Source organism: Accipiter gentilis, chromosome 23 (genome assembly GCF_929443795.1).
Source record: "Accipiter gentilis chromosome 23, bAccGen1.1, whole genome shotgun sequence".
Taxonomy (NCBI): Eukaryota; Metazoa; Chordata; class Aves; order Accipitriformes; family Accipitridae; genus Astur; species Astur gentilis.
In genome coordinates, this window is record NC_064902.1 from 12,329,905 (window position 1) to 12,351,458 (window position 21,554).

The 21,554-nt window shown below is 57.6% G+C and overlaps 1 protein-coding gene across 3 annotated transcripts in view; it reads left to right on the top strand.

Moving 5' to 3' along the window:
• The window catches only part of PLXNA1 (plexin A1), a 122,379-nt gene that overhangs the window by 71,584 nt on the left and 29,241 nt on the right, over positions 1-21,554 (top strand). For all 3 annotated transcript variants that reach the window (XM_049826526.1, XM_049826524.1, XM_049826525.1), the window contains exons 10-19: positions 2,721-2,921; positions 13,341-13,437; positions 13,811-14,001; positions 17,588-17,739; positions 18,092-18,212; positions 18,554-18,690; positions 19,240-19,407; positions 20,281-20,374; positions 20,865-21,104; positions 21,285-21,428. In XM_049826526.1, the coding sequence (XP_049682483.1) occupies positions 2,721-2,921; positions 13,341-13,437; positions 13,811-14,001; positions 17,588-17,739; positions 18,092-18,212; positions 18,554-18,690; positions 19,240-19,407; positions 20,281-20,374; positions 20,865-21,104; positions 21,285-21,428 (1,545 nt within the window). The remainder of the gene's footprint in view (positions 1-2,720; positions 2,922-13,340; positions 13,438-13,810; positions 14,002-17,587; positions 17,740-18,091; positions 18,213-18,553; positions 18,691-19,239; positions 19,408-20,280; positions 20,375-20,864; positions 21,105-21,284; positions 21,429-21,554) is intronic.

Sequence of the window (21,554 nt, forward strand, 5' to 3'; positions counted from 1 at the left end):
GCGGTGGCCGTGGGGTGATCAGTGGGGTGACGCTGGAGTCCCCCATCCTAAAAAGCTGCTCTTCTGCGACAGTCTCTGCTGCCTGCTGATGCAGAGCTGCTGCGGAGGGTGAAAGGCTCCTGACCTGCGGCGACCAAGTGGGTTTGTTCAGCCTAAGCAGGTTCAGCTTGTGTTTTTCCTTTGTTCCCCCACCAGTGGGAATGGCCAAGGGCTTTGTGAGGGAACCTCAAAGCTAGGGTCAAGCCCAGCCCCAGACTGCCTTCATCCCCATCTCTGCTGACGGCACAGCCTTGCAGCTGGAGCTGCCAGCTGCCAGAGAAATCCAAACCGCAGCATTTGCTGCGCGACGAAAGCTCTTACCTCTCCAAGCAAACCTGGACACCCTTGTCGTGTTCTCATCCAGCTAGAAAAACGGTTTTAATGGAGAAAATCCAAGTTGTGCAATGTTTGGGAATGCGTGTGTGTCTGGGTCTTGCTTTTCTGCTCGTCCCATCCGTTCGTAGCTCGCTGCTCCTGGAAGCCGGGGCTCTGCTGGGGCGGGAGCAGGGGGGGGGCTGTTTTTGGCAGGACAGGGAGCTCCATGGGCTGTGCAGAGCATTCCCAAGGGATGTAAGTGCCAGGCAATGCTGGGCTGAGTTTTGTCAGCGGTCGGAATTGCTCAGAGGGGAAATGAGTTGTCCCAGTGCCCCCACCCCTCCGGGCACCCCGGGCGCCCACCAGCACCAGGTGCTTCCTGTTGGGCGCAGGCTGACATTTTTGCTGGATGAGACACTTCTGCCGGCAGATGCGGAGCATGTGACGTCGCGGGGCGGGTTTGGGGGGCTCAAAACGTCGAGTCAGCAAAACGAGCCCGCCTGCCTGCTTGGGGAGAGGGACGCACGTGCCCGCCGTGCTCCGTGGGCACCCGTCTTGCCACTGTCCGTGGTGAGCATCGCTGGCGTGGCATGGACTTACCCACCGCCCCGAAGAATGAGGAGGTGGAGGTGTTTGGAAAGCAAGCCGGGAGTTAATCCTCGCCCCGCAGGGAAGCCGTGTGCCACCTGTGGGGTCCCCCTGCAATGTGGAGGGAGGTCGAGCAGGCGGGGACTTCTCCCTCCGTGCAGTCAGCAATTCTGAGCCGGGAGCTGGTGGGGAGCAACCGCCTTGCAGCGGCGGGGGCCACTCATTATAAATGGCAGCAGACGCGCGGGGTCTCCCCGCTGTGAGCCTTGAGCTGATTCTGAAAGTGGGGGAAATGAAGCCCCCCTTTGCAGAGAGGCAGCCATGATACAGAGCAAGGAGGTGGCAGAGCAGTGCCGAGGGTCCCCAGACTGTCCTAGCCCCATCCCCATCTCTGGCACCGCTGTTCCTCTCTGCTTTCATTTTGTTTAGTAAGTTTTGGGGATAAATAATTTCTTCCCTTAAAAATTTTGCTTTTGGGGAATACAGGCCTGCGAAGAACAGGAAACTTAGTTTTCTGTCAATATTTGCTAAATGAAACCTTTTTTTTTTTTTTTTTTTTTTCATTTCTCTGCATTGTTTGAAACTTAGATTAATCCTACTGCTGAGATAAAGCCCTGTGCTGTGCAGGGTCCGGCCTGGCTCGCTGCGGGGTGTCAGGAGGCAGCTGGGCAGCATTGGCCACACGTGGCTGTCGGCAGCCTGGCGAGAGCAGCGGGACGGCTGTGTCCACCCCCGGCGCTGCTGTTGCCGTTTCTGTTTTCGGAGCAGCTCGTTTCAGCACACAGTATTCCCTAGTCGCTGCCGTAGGTGCGAGACCTCCGCCTGGCTCAGCAAAGCCGGCATTGGATTGCATCAGGCTCTTGCTGCCGAAGTGGCACCCGTCGGTGCTGCGGAGCTGTTTTGCTGCCTGAGCTCATTTATTTTTGCTCCCTCCTCCTGCTCCCCTGTGCTTTGCGCACAAGGCTCCCCGGCTCCCCTGGAGTGGCTGGGAGCCTGTGGCTATTAAAAGTCGAGTGCTTTACCCTCCCGACGGCTCCTTCCCCGTGGAGTGCAGGGGGCTGGCAGGGTGGTGCCGAGCCCCTTGCCCTTGCCTGCCTGGCTTGGACTCACGAGCATCCCCTGGCTGGAGGCACCGTCTTCTGGGCAGCCTGCAACCGGGCTGTTTGGGGTGACGCTGCTTCAAGCTGGCTGCGGATAGAAGCAGCAGCAGCAGGATTTGCTGCAGAGCAGATTCTCTGCAAAACTGCAGAAGGATGTTGCAGTGTCAGAGGGGTGAAAGGCTTTTCTGTCCACTTGGGAAGGAAGGGAGATAGAGTCTGTAAGGGAAACAGAAGGGCTGAGAGGATGGTCTGACAATGCACCGCCCAGTGGGTGTTAACTCTGAAACCTACTAACTGCATTGATGGCATTAAAGCCCATCTTGTTACCAGTCATTTCGCCGAAATGTGTGCTGCTGTTGCAGTGCCAGGTCGCAGATCTCATAGCTGAATCCTCTCCCCACCTCCCGGCTGGATCAATCTGAGCTGTGGAAAACACCCCACTGCCCTGCCACCAGATTCCTCTGTGCTCTCCTTTTCTGTCTTCAGGGCTTTGGTCAAAGCAGCTATGAGATGCTGGTTTGGGGTTGGCTGCACATAAGGTTTTACTCAAGTGTGTGCTCAGGGTGGTATTTTTGCAGTGTGTAGCCCAGCCTGCCAGCCAAGGGGGGCGTCACAGGGGTGCTGGGGGAGGCTGCCTGGTATTCCCCTCTCATCGGCCGCCCCTTGTTCCCCTTGCAGGACTGTCCCCAGATCCTGCCCTCCACCCAGATCTACATTCCCGTGGGCGTGGTGAAACCCATCACCCTGACGGCCAAGAACCTGCCCCAGCCGCAGTCCGGCCAGCGCAACTACGAGTGCATCTTCCACATCCCCGGCAGCACCACCCGTGTCACCGCCCTACGCTTCAACAGCACCAGCATCCAGTGCCAGAACACCTCGGTGAGTGCACGGCTCGCCTCGGCATGGGCTTCGTTTGCGGGCTGCTCGTTCCTGCCCTGCCCCGGGACCTTCCTGGATCGTTGCATGGCTGGGTTTGCTCTCCTGCGGGCAGGTAACGGGGGTTTCTGGTGCTTGTGGGGTGCGAGGTGGGCTCCCCCCGCTTCCCCCAGGTGCACGGGGAGGCTGCTGCTCGGGGTCGTTCCGGATAGGATCAACGCCAGAGCCGCCCCGGGGGAGCCGCCAGGCTTTAGGAGCACTTCCAAGGAAATTGGCTTTGGAAAGCTGAAGAAAGTTGCCTGGGCCGGAGCCAGCTGGCCCGGACGTGCCGGATCCTTGCCTCCCCCTTCTCTCTGCCTGCTCTTGCTTCCCCCGACACCAAGCCATCCCACTTTACAGGCAGGATCGAGCTAACACCTTCTCCGTGTCCCGCTGCGCACACGCTCCCCCGCGTGCAGCTGTGCCCGCCAGCCCCTCCAGTGCTTCCCCTCCTCCCTGGCTCCGACCGGCAGCTACCTCATGCCCCGGCCCCCTGCCCGTCCTCCATCCCGGCCCTCCTGGTGCATCGCTCCCTACCTCCCTGTCCTTGCTCCCTGCAGCTCTTGTCACTTAAGCTCTCTCCTGCAGGCAGCTCTGCCTGCTCTGTCCTCTCCGGTTGCCTTATCCCTGAGTGAGAGGGTGTTTTGCGGCCCCTCGGTGAGCTGTGTGTGTCCCTCGCTGCGCAGCAGTCCTGTGCGTGGAGCACCAAGCCTGCGAGCAAACCCATGCAGGGTGTTAATAGCAGGCCCCGCGGGAGCTGGTGTTGCTCAGCTTCTCAGCTGCCCCGCTGGGCTCCGCACTGACCTGCCCTCATCCGCAAGGAGCCGGCCCCTCCCTTCTCCCTCCCGTTTAATCCTTTTAAAATTTGTTTTCCATCACTCACACTGTGAAAGCTCATTTGCAGCCTAACACCAGCACTGATCCCTGCTCCCTTGTCCTTTGGTGGCATGAGTGACATTTAGAGGCCATTGAAGATGAGCCCTGGCTCCCTCCCTCCTCCTCTGCTCCCGGGGCTGCAGAGCCTTTGGGCAGGAGGAGCATCCCGAGTTGCCGTCTCCTGCCCTGGGCAGCAGTGCCGGGGGGATGCCATGCTGCCAGGGCTCTTTCTCAGTGACACGCGGTTTGTGAGGAGCAGAAATGCTCCCTGTCCCGAGCTGCCGGCTGGAAATGTGGTTGGTGAGTCTGTGCTTGCCTGGAGGCGAATGCAGGCAGCGGCACAAGTGCAAGCTCCAGGGAGCAGCAAGACCAGAGTGGTGTCTGCAGGGCTCTGCTGCAAGAAGCCATTAGAGAGGAGGGTTAAGCAAAGGTTTGTTGTCTTGCTGCTGTGTTTGGGGAAAAAAAGAAGCCAGGTGGAGCACTGCCCAGTGGAGCTGGCTTGGCTGCTCATCCCTGGTGTTGATCATGACCTTCACCAGGGCTTCGTCATGCAGATCTGCCCCTGAACCCGGTCTTGCCTGTCGCCTGCATGACTTGGTGTTAGTGCTTCAAGGGGAACATGATGGATGCGTGCGCGAAGACATCACGGTAGTGGGGGTCCCTTCTCTGGGGTCTCGTTGCTGCTGATAGCTGAGCTTGGCTGCTCTGCCTCCATCGCAGCCACGTGGGAGGTTTCTCAGGGGTCAGCCAAGCCACTCTTGTCCTGGCAGAAGGCCGATTATGTCACGTACCTGCTTGGTCATCCGAGGGCTGTTCTGCAATGTGTCCATGCTGGCCCCACTGCCGGAGCACCTGTGGCTGGAAACGGGCTGGAGGAACCATTGCCCTGTTGCAGAGTATGGGAGAAATGTGGCCTCTTTGTCCCAAAGTGAGAGCCCAGTCTGCAAGGATCCCAGCCGGGTGCAGAACTGCATCAGCACCCGGGAGCCGAAACCGTGCCTGCCTGGGGCACGGGAAGTCCATGGGGGAAGTGGATGTTGGCTTGCGGACCTTCATTGCTTGCGGTGATTTGCTGGTCCCCAGCTTTGCAGGGACATCTTGTGAGCCCCTGCCTGGCCAGAGCCCCTCGGCCAGCCCAGCCTCCTGCCAGGTCTCCTCTGCCTGCAGCTGGCAGAGCCGGCAGCTCCCTCTTGCCCAATTCTTTAGCGTGTGGTTTGGCTTAGCTCATTCAAAAGCAGTTTGGGACAGTGTGTGCTGCAGGATGCTCCCTATAGAGAAGTGCCGTGGCTGCATGGTGCTGGCAGCAGCAGGCTGATGGCTCCTGTGGGGTGTCGGGGGAGAGGTGTCTGCGCCAGAGCAGAGCCTTTACCTAACGGAGGTGGAGCTTGGAGAGGGGGTCTGAATCATTTGGACTCATTTCTCCCCAGTATGTTTCAATTTGGAAAGCAGGAGGGAGAGGCAGAAGTAAAAACCACTGCCTGCATTTCCCAAGGGGTGCAGTGGCTGCCAGCACTGGTGTCATGAGCTGCACGGCCTCTGCAGCTCTTCTCCAGAGGGATAGGACAGCTTGAGGTGTGCCTGCCCGCCCTATGGTCCCCATGCAGAGCTGAGGTGGTGACCGACACCTTCTCCTGGGCTGGCAGTGGTGGATGTTTGACTTGAAAATTGCCAGGGATGCCCTGAAAACAAAGCAAATTGGCCAGAGAGCACGTGGGGAAGCATTGCAGTCTGTGTGGGTGTGAAAGCGGACGGCAGCAGCTCCGTGGGGCCACGGTCTCAGGCAGGAGACGTGGCTTTCAAGCGCAGGGTGACTTCACAGATGGAAGAAGAGAGTTTTGGCTTCAAAGAAGCTGTCTTGCTTTCAGGGTCTGCTTGCCTGCTTTAACGCTTGAGGGCATTTAGCCAGGCTGCTTTATGGTGTAGAGAATTCAGATTCACACTTCCATGATGCTTGTCTCCTCCTCGTCTTTTTTTGCAGTCCGTCTGGCTGGTTGATAGCACTTCAGGCTCCCGCATAGTCACCTACCCATGACCCACTGGGTTCTTCCATTGTGATTCATCCTTTGGATTAGGATTTTGGGTCTTGCCTGGTGTGGAGGACACTGGGGAGTGAAGAAATAGGGAAAGGATGACATCCTCCCAGCCAGCAAGTGAGGAATGGATGTCCTCTCCTTGGGAAGGCATTAAGCACACTTTGTTTCCAGGAGTTCAATGGAATCTAAACAAGAGGTTAATTACTCTGTGGAATTAGGGATGCTTTCCTGAATCACGAGTGAATGGAAGGGATAATAAGTCAAGCCCGTTTAAAACTCTTTGTCTTTTGTTTAGTTTTAGTGCTTGTCAAACTCCAATGACTTGTTAGCACTTTGAAGAAAGGACATCTTGGTTAAATATTCAGCAGTCCATTCATTAAGGTTTGAGTGTCGACTATAAACATCATCTGAGACACCCAATAGATCTTCAGCAAACTCAAAGGAGACCAGGCCTGGTGTTCCCCACGCATCCCAGGGCAAAAAACAAGCAGGAAAACCCCTTTTCTGCCTCCTCACTTTGGTCTCTTTCTGCTCCTCAAAAGGAAAGCAACCCTAAAGGTTTTCCACATGGTTTGTAAAGAAACAAAAAGGAAAGACAAGCCTAACTAAGAAAATTAAATTATTTGCCAGTAAACTACTTTTTTGTTAATTGATGACTTTTACTCTTCTGGAGGCAGACATTTCCAGGCTTGCATCTTGCGGTGGAGGATGGAGAAATGGTCATCTATCTTAATGTGTGCAGGTAATGCCACTGAGTTTCATTTTCCAAACATCCCTGCCTTTGCCTGTTCTTTCCCATCTGCCATCTGTTAGCAGGGCTCATTCTTCTGATTGCTGCAAAAAATAAACAATTTTCCTGTTGGAAAGTACCACAGTCCCGAATCTGCCCTACTGCTTGTAACATTGGACTTCATCTGATTTAGTCCTGGCCTTGGCGAAATGGCTACAGGTGTTTCTTGCTGCCAAGGATCTGGCTTTTTCTCTCCAGAATGTTCCTCTTAAGGCTGAAATAGCCCCAGAACTGCCCTTTCCCTTTAAATGTAAAAATAGGAAGAACCTCTGATCTCCTTTCCACAAGCATCTGAGTTTGTCGTCTCAGCACTTTAAATTAAGCCTCACGCCTCAATTATTTCCCTTTCCTTTTAACCAGAGTCCCGTGTGGTGAGGAGCAGCTGTGTCACCTCCCTGGGTCCCTTTTGGATCCTTCCTCGCTGGTTCCCGTGGCACGGGCAGCCCACCCTGCCCAGCCATTTGGCTGCGGCTCCGGAGGTCTCTCCCCTTCGGCCAGGCTCAGGTCGGGATGTTCACCCGGGAGCGGCTTATTCCCGTGACAAAGTGATGTGGGTGCAGAGCAAGCTGGGCTGGCGGGGTGGGCATGCGAGTGGTACCCAGCACGATGCTGAGGCGCCCAGCGCCAGGCGTGGGTGCTGGGAAGGCAGACAGGACCTGGTAAATTTACATTTTCCGGGTATTATTTTATTGCGGTGGAGCCTGGGTGTTGCTCTGACATATTCCCAGGGTCTCGGGTTCTCACTTACACCCTGCCGAATTTTGGGCAGGAGGAATCCAGGTGAAGGAAGTTGTGTGTGATGGGGGAGGAAAGGAGGAGATTTATGTGAAAAGAGCAAAAGGAGATCCAGAATCAGAGGCCAAGCGTTACCGTCAAGTTGTGCTGTTGTGTGGCTGATGTTATTTTACTAGGCCTAGAGTATATTTATAGAGGAACATAAATCATACACACATGCCCTGTTCTGAGCACCGCACACCTCCGGTATACGTATCTCTAATTAACCAGCCATAGAGAGGGAAACAGGATCGGAGCCCACAACCCCAGCACCATTCGCCAACAAAGCCGTGCTCTCCGTCCTAGCGGTGCCTACATTTATCTTTCCTGCAGCAGTGTTTAAAGTGAAAAGGGAGTATCAGGAGAGTTTGATAGGATCCAATTAAATTCCAGCAGATAAAATAATGATGAATTGCAGTTGAGCCCTGGCGAGACGCGATGTACATTACTGCCGTCCCCGTAGTGCAAGGAAGAAGTTGAGGTCATCAACTACAGAAAAATAGGACACAGCTGCAGCCCAAGCCTCCTCCAGAAATGCAGCCCAGGGGGGTGGTGCATGTGGGAGGGAAGGGGCTTGCAAGGGAAATTTGGATCCGTGGGTTTGCTCACAGAGGAGCAGCCCCTCCGCTGTCTTCCTCGAGGCTGGGTTGTGCAGGTTGCGGCTGGCGTGGGAAGGATGCCCCATGGCAAGGGGCCGCCCTGCCTCATCTGGGCTGGGAAGGGCTAGTGCCTTGGCTAGTTGGCACGGCGCTTGCAGGGGCATCCTGAAGTGCATCTCAGTGCAGTCTGCCCCCACATTTGGGTTACCCCCTTGCTGGCTGTGGCTCTGTCCCGTGGGAGTGTGGCTCACTGGAGGCACCTTCTCGGAGCGCCAAATCCCTCACCCCAAGGGGAGCTGCGCAGCTCTCGGTGCCCGTCGCTGCTAGCTGGTGGGTGAGCAGTGGGCTTGCTAGGACCAAATGTGAGACCTTCAGGGGAGGTGGCACCCACAGCCCTCACAAGTGTGCTGGGCTGGTGGGCATCCCCCGCATGGGGATGGGGCAAGCATGAGAATCAGAGATGTGAGAAGCACATGAGGTTGTTGGCTGTTACTTGGGAAGATGCCTGAGATAAGTTTTGGGTGAAGAGCCTCGAGAAAGGCTTAGTGAGGAGTCCTCTTGCCTGAACCACATCCCTGCAGAAGGAGACCTTGCTGAGAATAGCTGTATGCAGGTTGGTGGGACTGGCGTTTCATCTGTCAGCCCTTCCACGCTTGCCTTGTAGGCTCTTCCAGAGAGGGACGGAAAGGCTGGCCCGGTTAGTTAAGGAGCCAAGCAGCTCACATTTCTGTTGCTGACTCACTCGATGACATCTTTTCTCCCATCCCCTTCTGTGGACTGTGCCGTGTGAGAACGCTCACTCTTTTGGGTGCTGCTGGTTTGCTCTTGGGGCCTGTGCCTGTCGTTTTTTGCTCCCAGAGCAAATGTCCCTTTCCCGTAACTCGGCCTCGTGGCAGCTGCCGTGCCACATCATCCTTCGGCACAGCCGGGGAGTCCCGGGCACCCTTGTAGGGTGAAAGGTGGTCTGATAGCAGGACTGCCTGGGGAGGTGCATCCCCCCGCTCACACCCGCCCTGGCCTCCCCTCCCGTGGCTCATCCCAGATCGCTGCCAGCCACAGTGATTGATTAACCGAGAAGTTAATAACAGTTAAGTGTTTAATGGATGTTTGGCACCGTGTTAGCTAGAAACAGGGAGAAGCCAGCGTGATGGGACCTGCTGGCTGTCCATGGGCTCTTGTCTGGATTCCATGGGACGGACAGATTGGTAAGCAACCCCCTGCTTGATTCCTACTGGTTGTGGGGGATTCAGGGCTGGGAAGTGGCCGCTGCTTTGCTCAGCTGCTGTGGCCTTGATCCTGCCACCTCCCTGGCTGTGGCTGTGCCCATGGGTGGAGAGGGCACCTCCCTGCCCAAACTATGGCAAGAGCAGCTGCGAGGAGACCTTTTGAAAATGTCCTTCAAAATAAGGGGTGCTTTGGAAATTAAGGAGGGATCTGATGGATCTCGGCCATCCCAGGAGGCTGAGCCCTGAGCCCTTGCAGCCGCAGCTCCTGCCCGCACGCAGCCAAGCCATGACTCTAGCTCTGGCGTCCTACAGGGACCAGTAATGGCATCCAAGCTACGGACCCGCTGCCCATCTCTGTAGGGCAGGTGAGAGGCCGCTGTCAGACACGCAGACGCCGAGGACACGTTTTTCATTGATATCTGTGTTCCCTTGGTGATCCCACGCCGTGAATGCCAACTGGGGCGATGACTCCTGCTCCTGCCTGCTGCTTCCCTCCACGCAGTCCTGTGCTCCCGGCTGCTCCCCACTGTCCGCTCCAGCTTCGTGCCGCAGCAAATTCAGCATCCTCAGCACGGTGTCCTTTCCCAGAGGGACACAATCTCTTGTGCAATTGCCCTGTTGCTGTCTCGGGCTGGTGCATGAAGAGTTAATGCTCTCTCTCCCTCCCTCTCTCCCCTATTCTTCTTCCTCCAACCCACCTCCCAGAAGAACTAATTTTCAAAAGCAGCCGGGGCAGAGAGATGCAAATAAGTGTTTTGGACAGCTGCAGGCTGGATGCCTTCCCAAGATGCCAGAGCCCCAAATGAGACATGTCAGAGTACAAATTGAAAATGCCAATTTCACTTACGCTGCCACGTGGCTCGTCACAGCTAAATTCTGCTCCGGCGCCGCCACCGCCCTCCCCAGCACGTGCTCCCTCCTGCTGCCAGGGGATGGTCTCTGCTCGCTGCTGTGGGTCTGGCCAGCTCCTCATCATGGTCCTGTTGGGGATTTCCCTGAATGGCTGTAGGATAGGGGAAGGTGAACAAATCTGGACTCCCAGCCTGGTTCTGGATCCATCTTCCTGGGTCTAATGAGGGGAATGTTGCTGAGAGGCTCTGGTTGTAGATGGTGAGTGGTGGAGATGTGGCTGAAGGTCCTCTGAGCAAACATCGAGAGAGGTGCCGTGTCTGAGAGTCTGTGTGGTGGGGGGAGATGGGGCTTTTCCTGTAGAGGGGACATGGTGGTGGAGCTGTTGGGTGCTCAAGAGTTGAGTTTGTAGTTTGGGTGGGGTAGCTGCTGGACATAGGACTACTAGCCAAAAAGCTGTGGATGTGTAACCCAGAGCCAGGCTTGGCCTCTCATTTGCACCTCATAGTGTTGAGGGAGGGGTGCGCTGCCATAGCTGTGTCTCACATCGGGTGTTTTGGTGCCACGTCTGATGCTGGACTGTGGCTGGTGATGCTGTCTGGTTGGGAGAGACTCAGCATGGAAGGGACTAGCTTTGATGGCAAGGTGAGAAGGACGCAAGCATCTCTTGCTTTCCACAGCCAGCTGGGCGCACGGCTTCCTTCGTGGGCCATGTCCCTGCCTCCTGTGGAGGGCGTTGAGCAGAGCAGACCCACCGGAGTTGTCCCTGGCACCGGCAGGGGACAAGTGTGCTCCGTGGGGCAGTGCTGGCGGAGGTGCTGAGGCCACCTCCTCCAGGTACAGCACCGGGGCTGTGAAAGGTGACGCTTGGGCTGGCTGGAGGTGGTGGCAGGGCCGTGGCCGGCTGAGCCGCTGCCGGCGCATCCGCCGCTCCCTAACAAACTCCAGCAACCCATGAATCATTCATTTAATCTCTCCTGACACGCCTGTCATTTTCTCGGGCGAGGAGCGGGGAATCTCTTGCCGAAGGAGGTCATTAGCTGTCAGGGACGGTTCCGACTGCCTTCCTGCCTCCGTATCGATTAAACCTCTCCGCCTGCATGCAGGGGCTGTGCAGGGAATATTGATGGGGCTTCTGGGACTGGGGCTCGGGTGTTGAGGCAGGGGAGAAGGGTTTGGATGGGGAGGAGGCACCGGCCAGGCTGGAAGGAGCAACGGAGGTGAGTATGTCTGGACAGCCGCGGGTGCTGCGGTCCGCCTGAGTTTGGGGTCCTCTAGAGCTGGGGGGGCAGGATCCCCCAGTGTCACCTCCCTGCATGGGAGCTTGGGGGCTCAGGGTGGTGCCGCCAGTCCTGGAGTGGGGTACAGCCGATGGCCGAGCACGGTGTGGGGCTGGGAGTGGGGCCGCTGCGGGTGCGGTGCGGAGGTGGTGTGCGGAAGGGAGGGTTGCTCTCCCGAGATCTTTCCAAGGGCTGGCGTGGCAGCAGGCTGGTGCCTGGCTCTGTCCCACCCACGGCCGTGTGGCTGCAGCTTTATGTCATCGTGTTATGGGCGATGGGGCTGGAGGGGACCGCAGGGGACATCCTCCCACCAGGTGGTGTTGGGGCCGCCTCTACCGAATCTGCTTCTGCCATGTGCCCAGCTGTGATGGGTTGACCCTGGCTGAACACCAGGTGCCCACCAAAGCCATTCTATCACTCCCCCATCCTCAGCTGGATAGGGGAGAGAAAATATAACAAAAGGCTCGCGGGTCGAGATAAGGACAGGAGAGATCATTCACTATTACCGTCACGGGCAAAACAGACTCAATTTGCAAAACATACTCAATTTATTACAAATCAACCAGAGCAAGGTAATGAGAAGTAAAACGAAATCTCAGAACACCTTCCCACCACCCCTCCGTTCTTCCCGGGCACAACTACCCTCCCGGATTTCACCACCAAGCCCCCCCAGCGGCACAGGGGGACAGGGATGGGGTTTATGGTCATCACACGTTATTTTCTGCCGCTTCACCTCCTCAGGACGAGGGCTGATCACACTCTTCCCCTGCTCCAGCGTGGGGTCCCACCCACGGGAGACAGTCCTCCACGAACTCCTCCAACGTGGGCCATTCCCACGGGCTGCAGTTCTTCACGAACTGCTCCAGCATGGGTCCATTCCACGGTGTGCAGTCCTTCAGGAGCACACTGCTCCAGCGTGGGTCCCCCACGGGGTCACAAGTCCTGCCAGAAAGCCTGCTCCGTGGGCTCCTCTCTCCACAGATCCGCAGGTCCTGCCAGGAACCTGCTCCAGCGCGGGGTTCCCACGGGGTCACAGCCTCCTTCGGGAACCCACCTGCTCCGGCGTGGGGTCCTCCACGGGCTACAGGTGGAGATCTGCTCCACCGTGGACCTCCCTGGACTGCAGGGGGACAGCCTGCCTCACCAGGGTCTTCACCACGGGCTGCAGGGGAATCTTCGCTCCGGCGCCTGGAGCATCTCCTCCCCCTCCTTCTTCACTGACCTTGGTGTCCGCAGGCTTGTTTCTCTTACATGTTCTCACTCCTCACTCCGGCGGCAGTTTCTCTCCGTCCCAACTTTTTTCCTTCTTAAAAATGTTATCACAGAGGCGTTACCACTATCACTGATTGGCTCGGCCTTGGCCGGCGGCGGGTCCGTCTCAGAGCCGGCTAATATGGGCTCGCTCTCTCTTGAACACAGGGGAAGCTTCCAGCAGTTTCTTACAGAAGCCACCCCTGTAACCCCCCCCCGCTACCAAAACCTTGCCAAACAAAACCAATACACCAGCCTGTCCTCCCTGAGCTTCGCTAATGATGAGTGTGATCCCAAACATCCAACTGAGCGGCGTCCCTGGAGTGGGGAGGACATGGGGGTGGGCTCGGGTGCCTGGTGGGGAGAAGTATGTGTGTGCCACTGAGACACCATCTGTTTCCTCCTGTCCCAGCAGCAGCAGCTTCAGACCTTTGGGTTAATGGGTTTTGGGTCTATTTAGAAAAACTCTGTTTTGCTTATTTATCTTTTTTTGCCAGTCCATCCTCCTGGTGTGCCTGTGCTTTGACCAGTGGCTGTTAGACCTGTCTGTTCCTAGCCAGCGAGTCTGAACCAGGCCCCTGTCCCTCTCTTCTGGGTTGATGGGAGACATCCATGTAACTGGGTCGTACGCCTCTCCGTGCCCCTCACTGGGATGTTTGGCCTCACCGATTAACGGGCTCTGCCTCCTTCTGTCCCCTCCTGCAGTATTTCTATGAAGGGAATGACATCAGTGACCTGCCAGTCAACTTGTCTGTGGTCTGGAATGGGAACTTCGTCATCGACAACCCCCAGAACATCCAGGGTGAGTGAGGGATGGGATGGGGGTGGGAAAGCAGCCTGGTGCCCCCCACAGCCTCCAGCCCACCCCTCTCCCCGTCCCTGACCGTGGTTTGCACCAGTGCCTTGGGGGAGGGAGCGATGCTCCGGCTGCATCAATCAGAAGGGTTTCTATACAAGAGGCTTTTCTCGAGGAAGCTTTGGAAGAAAGCCCAAAGCTCTGCCTTGCTGTTGAGTCCAGGGCGCTGGTGCCTCTTGTCCATGGGGGTTTGTCCCCCTGGGAGCTGCTGGCATGCACACAGTGGGAGGGGGCAAGAGCGGGTGCCCTGGTCCCCAAAACCTTGTGCCCGTGGGCTGGGGGAGCCGTGCTGACCCCTGCGCTCATCCTGCCGTTGCAGCCCACCTGTACAAGTGCTCAGCCCTGCGGGAGAGCTGCGGTCTGTGCCTCAAAGCCGACCCGCGCTTCGAGTGCGGCTGGTGCGTGTCGGAAAGGCGCTGCTCGCTGCGGCAGCACTGCCTGGCCTACGAGAGCAGCTGGATGCATGCCAGCAGCGGCAACAGCCGCTGCACCGACCCCAAGATCACCAAGGTACACGGGGACGGATGGGCGGTGATGTCCGATGCCAGGGGACTGGGATGGGAGATAGAAGATGGGGATGGGGTCGGAGGTGGGGGTGGGGCTCTCTGGTGGCACTTCACAGCAGCCAGATCTACTCTGTGTTTAGGACTGAGCATCTCTTGTCACCACTTTCATTTCCAAGGCTGAAATCCTCTGTCCGCCACCCCTGTGCACTGGGCTTTCTGGCCCGTCTCCAAGATTCCTACCACTCCTGCACGTGACTGGAGGATCCTGGGAAAGCTGTGGCTCTAGGTTGCTCCTCCTCGTGTTGCCATGCTCGCCGGGGCCAGTAGTTCATCATCATCCCCCTTCCCTGACAGCTTTTATGACCTTTGCTTAATAAGATTGTGTATATTGATGTTCACATGCCTGTCAGGCTGGGCTCCAAGTGCACGAGTTGGGACTGGTGGGTATATCTGCTGGATACCTTCTGTTTAGCTGCAGCCGGCCGGGCCTTGCCAGTGTTAATTACTGGAGTCTTAGCACAGGATCTGATCTGTTTGGGTTTCAGTGTCTTATCTGATGGAAGCTGGAAATGAGAGTCATGCCTTTTCCCCGTGCCGCGTGCCTCTTGCGGGGTACCGCCGCTGCAGTGTGCTGGGCGGCAGCCATGCGGGGAGAGGGGCTGCCCCCTCACTGGGCACGTCCCTGCCTGCAAAGAGCCCTGCCTGTGAGAAGTACTGTGTGGAAAGAGTTGCCTGGGGCTGGCAGAGTGCTGGCAGGAGAAGGGATCCGTTCCTGGGGGAGTGGGGTCGAGCGCCAGAGCCTGTATCCCCACAAGGAGGTCGGCTGTTGTGTGGGGGGCTGCTGGGCTCCCCATCCCTGATGGCTTCCCACAGTGCTCAGGCTGAACTTCCAAAGCTGGACCGCTGGGGATGGTGGGACTGGAGGCTGAAGTGGTTGGGTTGTGCCCGGGGTGGCCTCGCTGTAGGCTGTGTCCTGTCCTCTTGTGCTTGCATGGCTAGGGCTGCAGGCGTCTGCACACACACCGCTCAGCAGCTTCCCAGCAGCTGGTGGTCTCCAGCCTCGGTAGCAGCTCTTCTGCCCTGAATCATGATGAAATTTTGCGGTAATTGCAGGTGCAGCAGAAACAGATCTGTTAGCAGGTGGGCTTGCCCTTGGCGCTGCTCTGTGTTAGCGCCCTGGGAGCTGGTGGTCGGCGTGGATGTGTGTAGCTATCGGTGTGGTGCTCCTCCGGCAGCCTGCCTGCTGCTTCCCACAACCCCTGTCCCACACCCCGGGCTGTGGGCAGGCTTGGAAATGGTCCAGAGAGCAGCCAGGTGCAGAGAGGGCAGCATGGGATGGTGTAGGAAAAGTCTCCTACAGCAATTTTAGGAGAACCTGGAGCCTCCTTCCTGCCCAGCCAACTGGGATGCAGGTATCTTCATGGGTGATGAGACTGGGTTGGAAGGTGACCATGATTCTTCACCTTTGGAGTGAAGAAATCACTTACCTGTTGGTCGGTGTTGGGGACGAGGCCCCTCCAAACCTCTGTGGGGTCCTGCCCAGCGCTGGCTGTGGCTCTCAGAGCGATATTCCTTCCCCTGGGAATGGGGAACCGTGAGCCCAGTGCTTGTGCCCACCAGAGCCCTTTGCTTGTTGATGTAAAAGGACCCTGTGTAACAAATTAGCAGAAAAGTGGCTGTGTTTGTCAGGGCCAGGGGTTTGGAGGTGGAGGGGGGAAAGGGGAGGCTCGAGCAGCCCCTGCTCTTCTCCTCAGCACCCTCCTCCCGCACACCTTGTTTAGCCATGACCTCCCCGCACTGGGTGGCCAACAATGTCATTTCATTCCTGGACTCGTTTCTCCCCGAACGCGTGGCCCTTGTCAGCTGTGCTGCAGAGGAGGAGGAATCGAACATGCTGGAGCAGCTTTTAACACTCATTCAGAAACACCAAACAAACAGCTGCTTCTTGCCAGCTGCCCCAGCGGAACTCGATTTAGGGGGAAGACCCAACCTGATGCTGGCTGCAGCTGCCATAACAAGCTCCGATCCCAGACTTGGGCAGGGACTGAGCTGGGTTTAGGCAAACAGCAGTTACCCACAGCCCTGGAGGGTTTTGTTGCTGTGTAAATTGTGAGTTGTGGCTGCCTCGGTGGGAGTTGGGGTCCCAGGCACCGGTCCTGGCTCTGATGCTGGCCTGGGACAAGTCCCACAGGCTGCATGTGTGCAGGGTGGACCGACTGCCCCCATTTGTGTGTGCTGAAGGTGATCAACCAACCCAGTGTGAATCCGGAGGACAGTTGTTAACCCCAGAGGCGATGGCTGTGGCACGACTGTGCAGAAACAGCCCCCGGCTCCGTGTGGTCCACAGGGGCTGGGGATATGGCCAATGTCCGCTGCTGCACGTTTCCCACCCTCCACTCGCCCGCCTTTCCTCGCTGCGGGGGTGATGTGCAGGAGCGAGCCCTGCACCAGGAGGAGGAAAAGGAGGAGGAGGAGACTCCAGCTGGCTCAGGCCCCAGGGTTGCAGCCGCCGAGATTTGCCAGGAATGCAAGGAGCTCGCACGTGCTTGGTCGCAGCGTGAGCATGGCTGTAGCTTGAGCCTGTCCAGGCGCTGGGCTGCGTTGGCAGAGATGCCTCCCGGTGCTAGAGGGGGATCTCTGCCGGCGCCGCAGGAGCGTGAGCGGAGGAGGGAAACACCTGCAACAAAATGGTCCCTTTTCGTGGGTCAGGATGCACCATCCTCCTGGACTGACCCAGCCTACATTACTCTCTCCCTCATGGGCCGCCTGCAGCTGCCTTTTCCCCTGCTCTGTCTTGGTATCACTGGGGACCCAACCCCGTCCCAGCCGGGGCGCACAGCCCTGCCATTCATCCCAGTTAGTGCTGCAGGTGGGTGCTGGGCCCTGGGGCCGGTGAGCGCTGATGTAAAACTGCCTGTAATTGCCTGGTTAGAGGCAGCGGTGGGCCTGCACCTCTGTTCATCCCTCATCCCACCGCCGTCTGTCAGGCCACACCTGCTCACTTTATTGGGCATCATCCTGGTAAATGAGGCACAGCACCGGGGTGAGGTCCCCTCCCTTCCTAGCTGGCCTCAGCACAGGGTTTGCCGGCAGAGAGAAATAGTTTTCCCCCGTGCCTGTCGTGCAGGGACCTGTTAGAGGTGCTTTGTCCTTTGAGGAGATCTTGGACATAGGCACCTCATCCCTCGGTATGTGGGACCTGGCCAAAAGCCAGGCAGATCCACGTGCTTCCTCATCGGCTCAGCTGGAGCTGTGGCTGATGCTGCCCTGTCTCCTCCCCATCCATGTCCCTGTCACCTGCGAGGTAGCTCTGTCTGCAGCAGGGTGTCCAAATCCCAGCCCTCTGTTTGGACACATCTGGCATCTCCTGGCTTGTTCCTGGGGGAATCTGTGGCTGCGGCTGTCATTTGGGAGGTCTTTCCCACTCTGTGGGCTCCTTACAGATGCGCTGGCATTTATCATCACCCATCTGCTCCTCGCTGCTCTTAGGGGAGTAACACACACCCCGCGGCTGACCGGGCTGCAGCCTGCCTGAGCGAGGTGTTCCTGCGGCTGTTCTCCCTTGGCTGATGGGCCATGCTTTCTCCTAGCTGTTCCCTGAGACCGGCCCCAGGCAAGGTGGGACCCGTCTGACCATCACCGGTGAGAACCTGGGCCTGAAGTTTGAAGATGTTCGCTGGGGCGTTCGAGTCGGCAAAGTGATGTGCATCCCCATCGAGAGCGAGTACATCAGCGCTGAGCAGTAAGTGCCTGGTGAGGGGTGGGCGTGCTCCAGATCGCCTTGGTAGGTTGGGGACGGGGGTGCTGATGTTCAAATACTGCCCATGGCTGCAGAAGAGATGGAGGTGACTGGGCTGAACAGGGAGAGAAGTACCTGATGGTTGTGGTTGCTCTGGGAGGAGCCTAAAGGCTTTGGGGTAGCTCCCCCAGGGCTGGCAGTGCCAACAGCCACCACCTTGGTTTCTCATGAACCTGCTGGCACCTGAGACCTTTATTTGGTGTCAGATCTGTCCCTTCCCAAAGCCGGTTCCCACCATGACACAGGGAGCGTCTCAGTGCCAGGACACTGAGAGCTTCTTCCTCGCATCCCTTAGGATCGTGTGTGAAATCGGAGATGCCAGCCCGAGCAAGGTCCATGAGGCGCGGGTAGAAGTGTGCATCCGTGACTGCTCACCCAGCTACCGGGCCACGTCCCCCAAGAGCTTCACCTTCGTGGTAAGTCCCGTGCTGGGGGACAAGTCCCATGGGAGGGAGGTGATGCCGGGCAGTTTTGGGTGGTTTTCCAGGCGAATCAGAAAATCGGCCATCATTTCCCCAGAGGGCAGGTGGGGATGCTCTGGGCAGGCATTGGGTCATGCTGGTTGAATTTCTCCAAGACAGCCACTGCTCTGCCTCCCCGCGGTCCTGCTGGCACTGCCAGCCCTTAGCACCATGCCCTGCCACTGTCCCACATGTCTCTCTCCTCTGTGGCCCTGTCACCTGCTCGGGGCTACCTGGGGACACGGGTTTCGGTCCCCAGCCTGTCTGACACCAGGGATACTCTTTTCCTTTGGCAGACTCCCACTTTCTCCCGTGTGGTCCCAGCCCGGGGTCCTCTCTCTGGTGGCACCTGGATCGCCATCGAAGGCAGCCACCTCAATGCCGGCAGCAACGTCTCTGTGACCATTGGAGGACGGCCTTGTGCTTTTTCATGGTGAGGGGCACAGAGGGTGGTGGAGGATGGGCACCGGGCACCTCCGGAGGCAGCGGGACCCCCTGGTAGAGCAGCAGCCAGGAGCCCCTGCTGGGGAGCCAGGAGGGACCCCGGGAGCCAAGCCCCATCTGCGGCCGGAGGTGTCTTCCCCCAAAAACCTCTGTGTGTCAGAGGCTGCAGGAGGAGCAGATTTTTCTCTAAAAGCACAAAGCCCTGAGGCATGAAGTGGATAATTTTTAGATTAGGGATGATAATGGAGCGGCTCTTTAAATATTTTCCTGCGGTAATTACTGGTTATCAGCCCTAATCGCTGCTGTTTGCAGCAGCCGCACGATGGGAACGCTCAGGAGCTGCTCAGCCTTTCCCGGCTGCCTTTTGTTTCAGTTCTTGGTTTTATTTTCTTTTTTTTTCTTCTTTCTCCCTTCACCCCCACCCCGGCAGTTTCAGAAGGGGAGAGAGGCAGGGGCCTCATGGGCAGCATCGGCCGACTCCGGCCGCCCTCGCCTCCCCCCTGCCCGGGCACTGATGGGTCGCGCGTTTTTGCCCCAGGAGAAGCGCCCGCGAGATCCGGTGCAGGACCCCCCCTGGTCACACCCCCGGCGGCTCTCCCATTCTCATCAACATCAACCGGGCAGAGCTGAGCAACCCGGAGGTGAAGTACAACTACACGGAGGACCCCACCATCCAGAAGATCGATCCCGAGTGGAGCATCAACAGGTGAATTGTTGGAGCTTCTGGGACATGTGGGGGGCTGTTTTCCGCATGGGTCCCCCCCCTCCCTGACGGGTACATCTCAGCACTGCTGTGATAGCCGCCGGGCCGTGCTCCAGAGATGTGGCGAGAGGAGTGTGAGCAATGGCTTGGCACCGAGGCCCTGCTAACTCCTGGCCTGCAGTGCTTAGCCTGGCAGGGGGCAAGACCAGAGAGTGCTTTGGATCTGCGTAATTTCAGCTTGACATTTGGCGGCGGCAAATAAAATTAAAATATTTCCCATCGGGGGATTTTTTGAAATGTTTACATATTTTTCTAAAAGGTTTGAATTGGCTGGAGAGGAGGCGAAGGAATCCATTAAGAGCTAGTGCCAAGGGAAACCTTCCCCAGGGTGTTGATGAGGAGCGAGCTCCCCAGGGGTATGGCCGAGCTTTCCAGGACCGCAGGGTTTTTAACACCAAGCCGTGGAGAAAACCCAGCAGGGCTCAGCCTTCCTTGCCACCCGCTGCCTGCGTGGTGGAGAAGGGGGTGGCAGAAAGGACCTCCTCCTTGGGATGCTTTTCCGTTGTGGGCACCTGGGTCTCCTTTAGCTTGGGAGCTGCCTTCAGACCCCAAACCCAGACACAGGGTGGGATGTTAGTGTTAATTAGCAGGTTTTATATCTCTAGTTGGCCCCTGGGTCAGCTGAGATGATTTGGCAGTGGTACATGACAGATCCTGCCAGCCATGGTGACATTTGGGCGGGATACGAGGTCCTGGGGGCATTGTGGCTCACCCAGGCTGGGGCAGATGGGCATCTGGCTGGTGAGGATGGGTGCTGCCCTCCCAGAAGTGGGGACCCAGTGCCAAGCTGCCTTTCTTAACCCATTGTCTCCATAGCGGTGGGACGCTGCTGACCGTGACCGGCACCAACCTGGCCACCATCAAAGAGCCCAGGATCCGGGCCAAGTACTGCAGCTCTGAAAGAGAGAACGTAAGTGGTGCTGGTTGGGGCTGGGGGCAGAGCACAAGGAGGAGGGATGCCGTCCCTCTGCAACGCAGGGCAGAAAGCGCATCCCTTGCTCATCAGGTGTGATGACATGGAAGGACTGAGGTCCAGGGGCTACCACCCAAATGGAGGCACCGATCTCCCTGCAAAGCCTCTGGCCAGATGCTGCCAGGAGAGGACTGAGATCTGAGTGTGTGCAAAACCAATGGGAGGTTTGTGGGATGTCTACAGGATAGTGGCAGGAAGAGCCCATCCCCAGCGAGCTCCCACCTGCCACCCCTCGCACATCCATTGAAGACAGGAGTCTCTCTGCCCCAGGGCGGGATGTGGCACCTGTTGATGTAACAGCACAGGACAGGAGATCCCAAGTCTAAACCTCCTGTCTAGAACCACTGCTTGCAGGAGATCCTTGTGGGGTCTGATCCTGACCTCCCTGTCAGGAGCTGGGTCTGACCTCGGTCTGTGCCTCCTGCAGAACTGCACTGTCTACAATGACACCACCATGGTGTGCTACGCGCCTTCCATCGACAACCCCGTGCGGAGCCCTCCGGAGGTCGGTGACCGCCCAGATGAGATCGGCTTCATCATGGATAACGTCCAGGCCCTGCTAATCATCAACACCACCAACTTCGTCTACTATCCAGACCCTGTCTTCGAGCCGCTTAGCCCCACGGGGATGCTGGAGCTGAAGCCCAGCTCTCCCCTCATCCTCAAGGTAAGGCAGCATGCCCCTGGGGGCAGAGGGATAGGTACATGTCCCTCTGTGGAGGTGGCTTTTTGTCTCTCCTGCGGCTAAGTCCTGCACTGCGAGAGCACAAATTGCTTTATGTTGTTTTTTTTTAAAGCATTCCCCATTGCACGAGAACTGACAATCTCATTCCTTGTTCCCTCAAAGGGCAGGAACCTGCTCCCGCCAGCTGCTGGTAACTCCCGCCTGAACTACACGGTGCTTATCGGAGACACTCCCTGCACCCTGACCGTCTCGGAGACCCAGCTCCTCTGCGAGTCCCCCAACCTCACTGGCCAGCACAAAGTCACGGTAAATGCTGACACTGGTACCTTTGCTTCTCATGTCCCATGTGTCACAGAGGTTCATTCTTTATCCTGACACTGGCCCTGCTGTGTGCTCGTCCTCAGCTGAGGACCGGATAGCCAGTGCACGTGC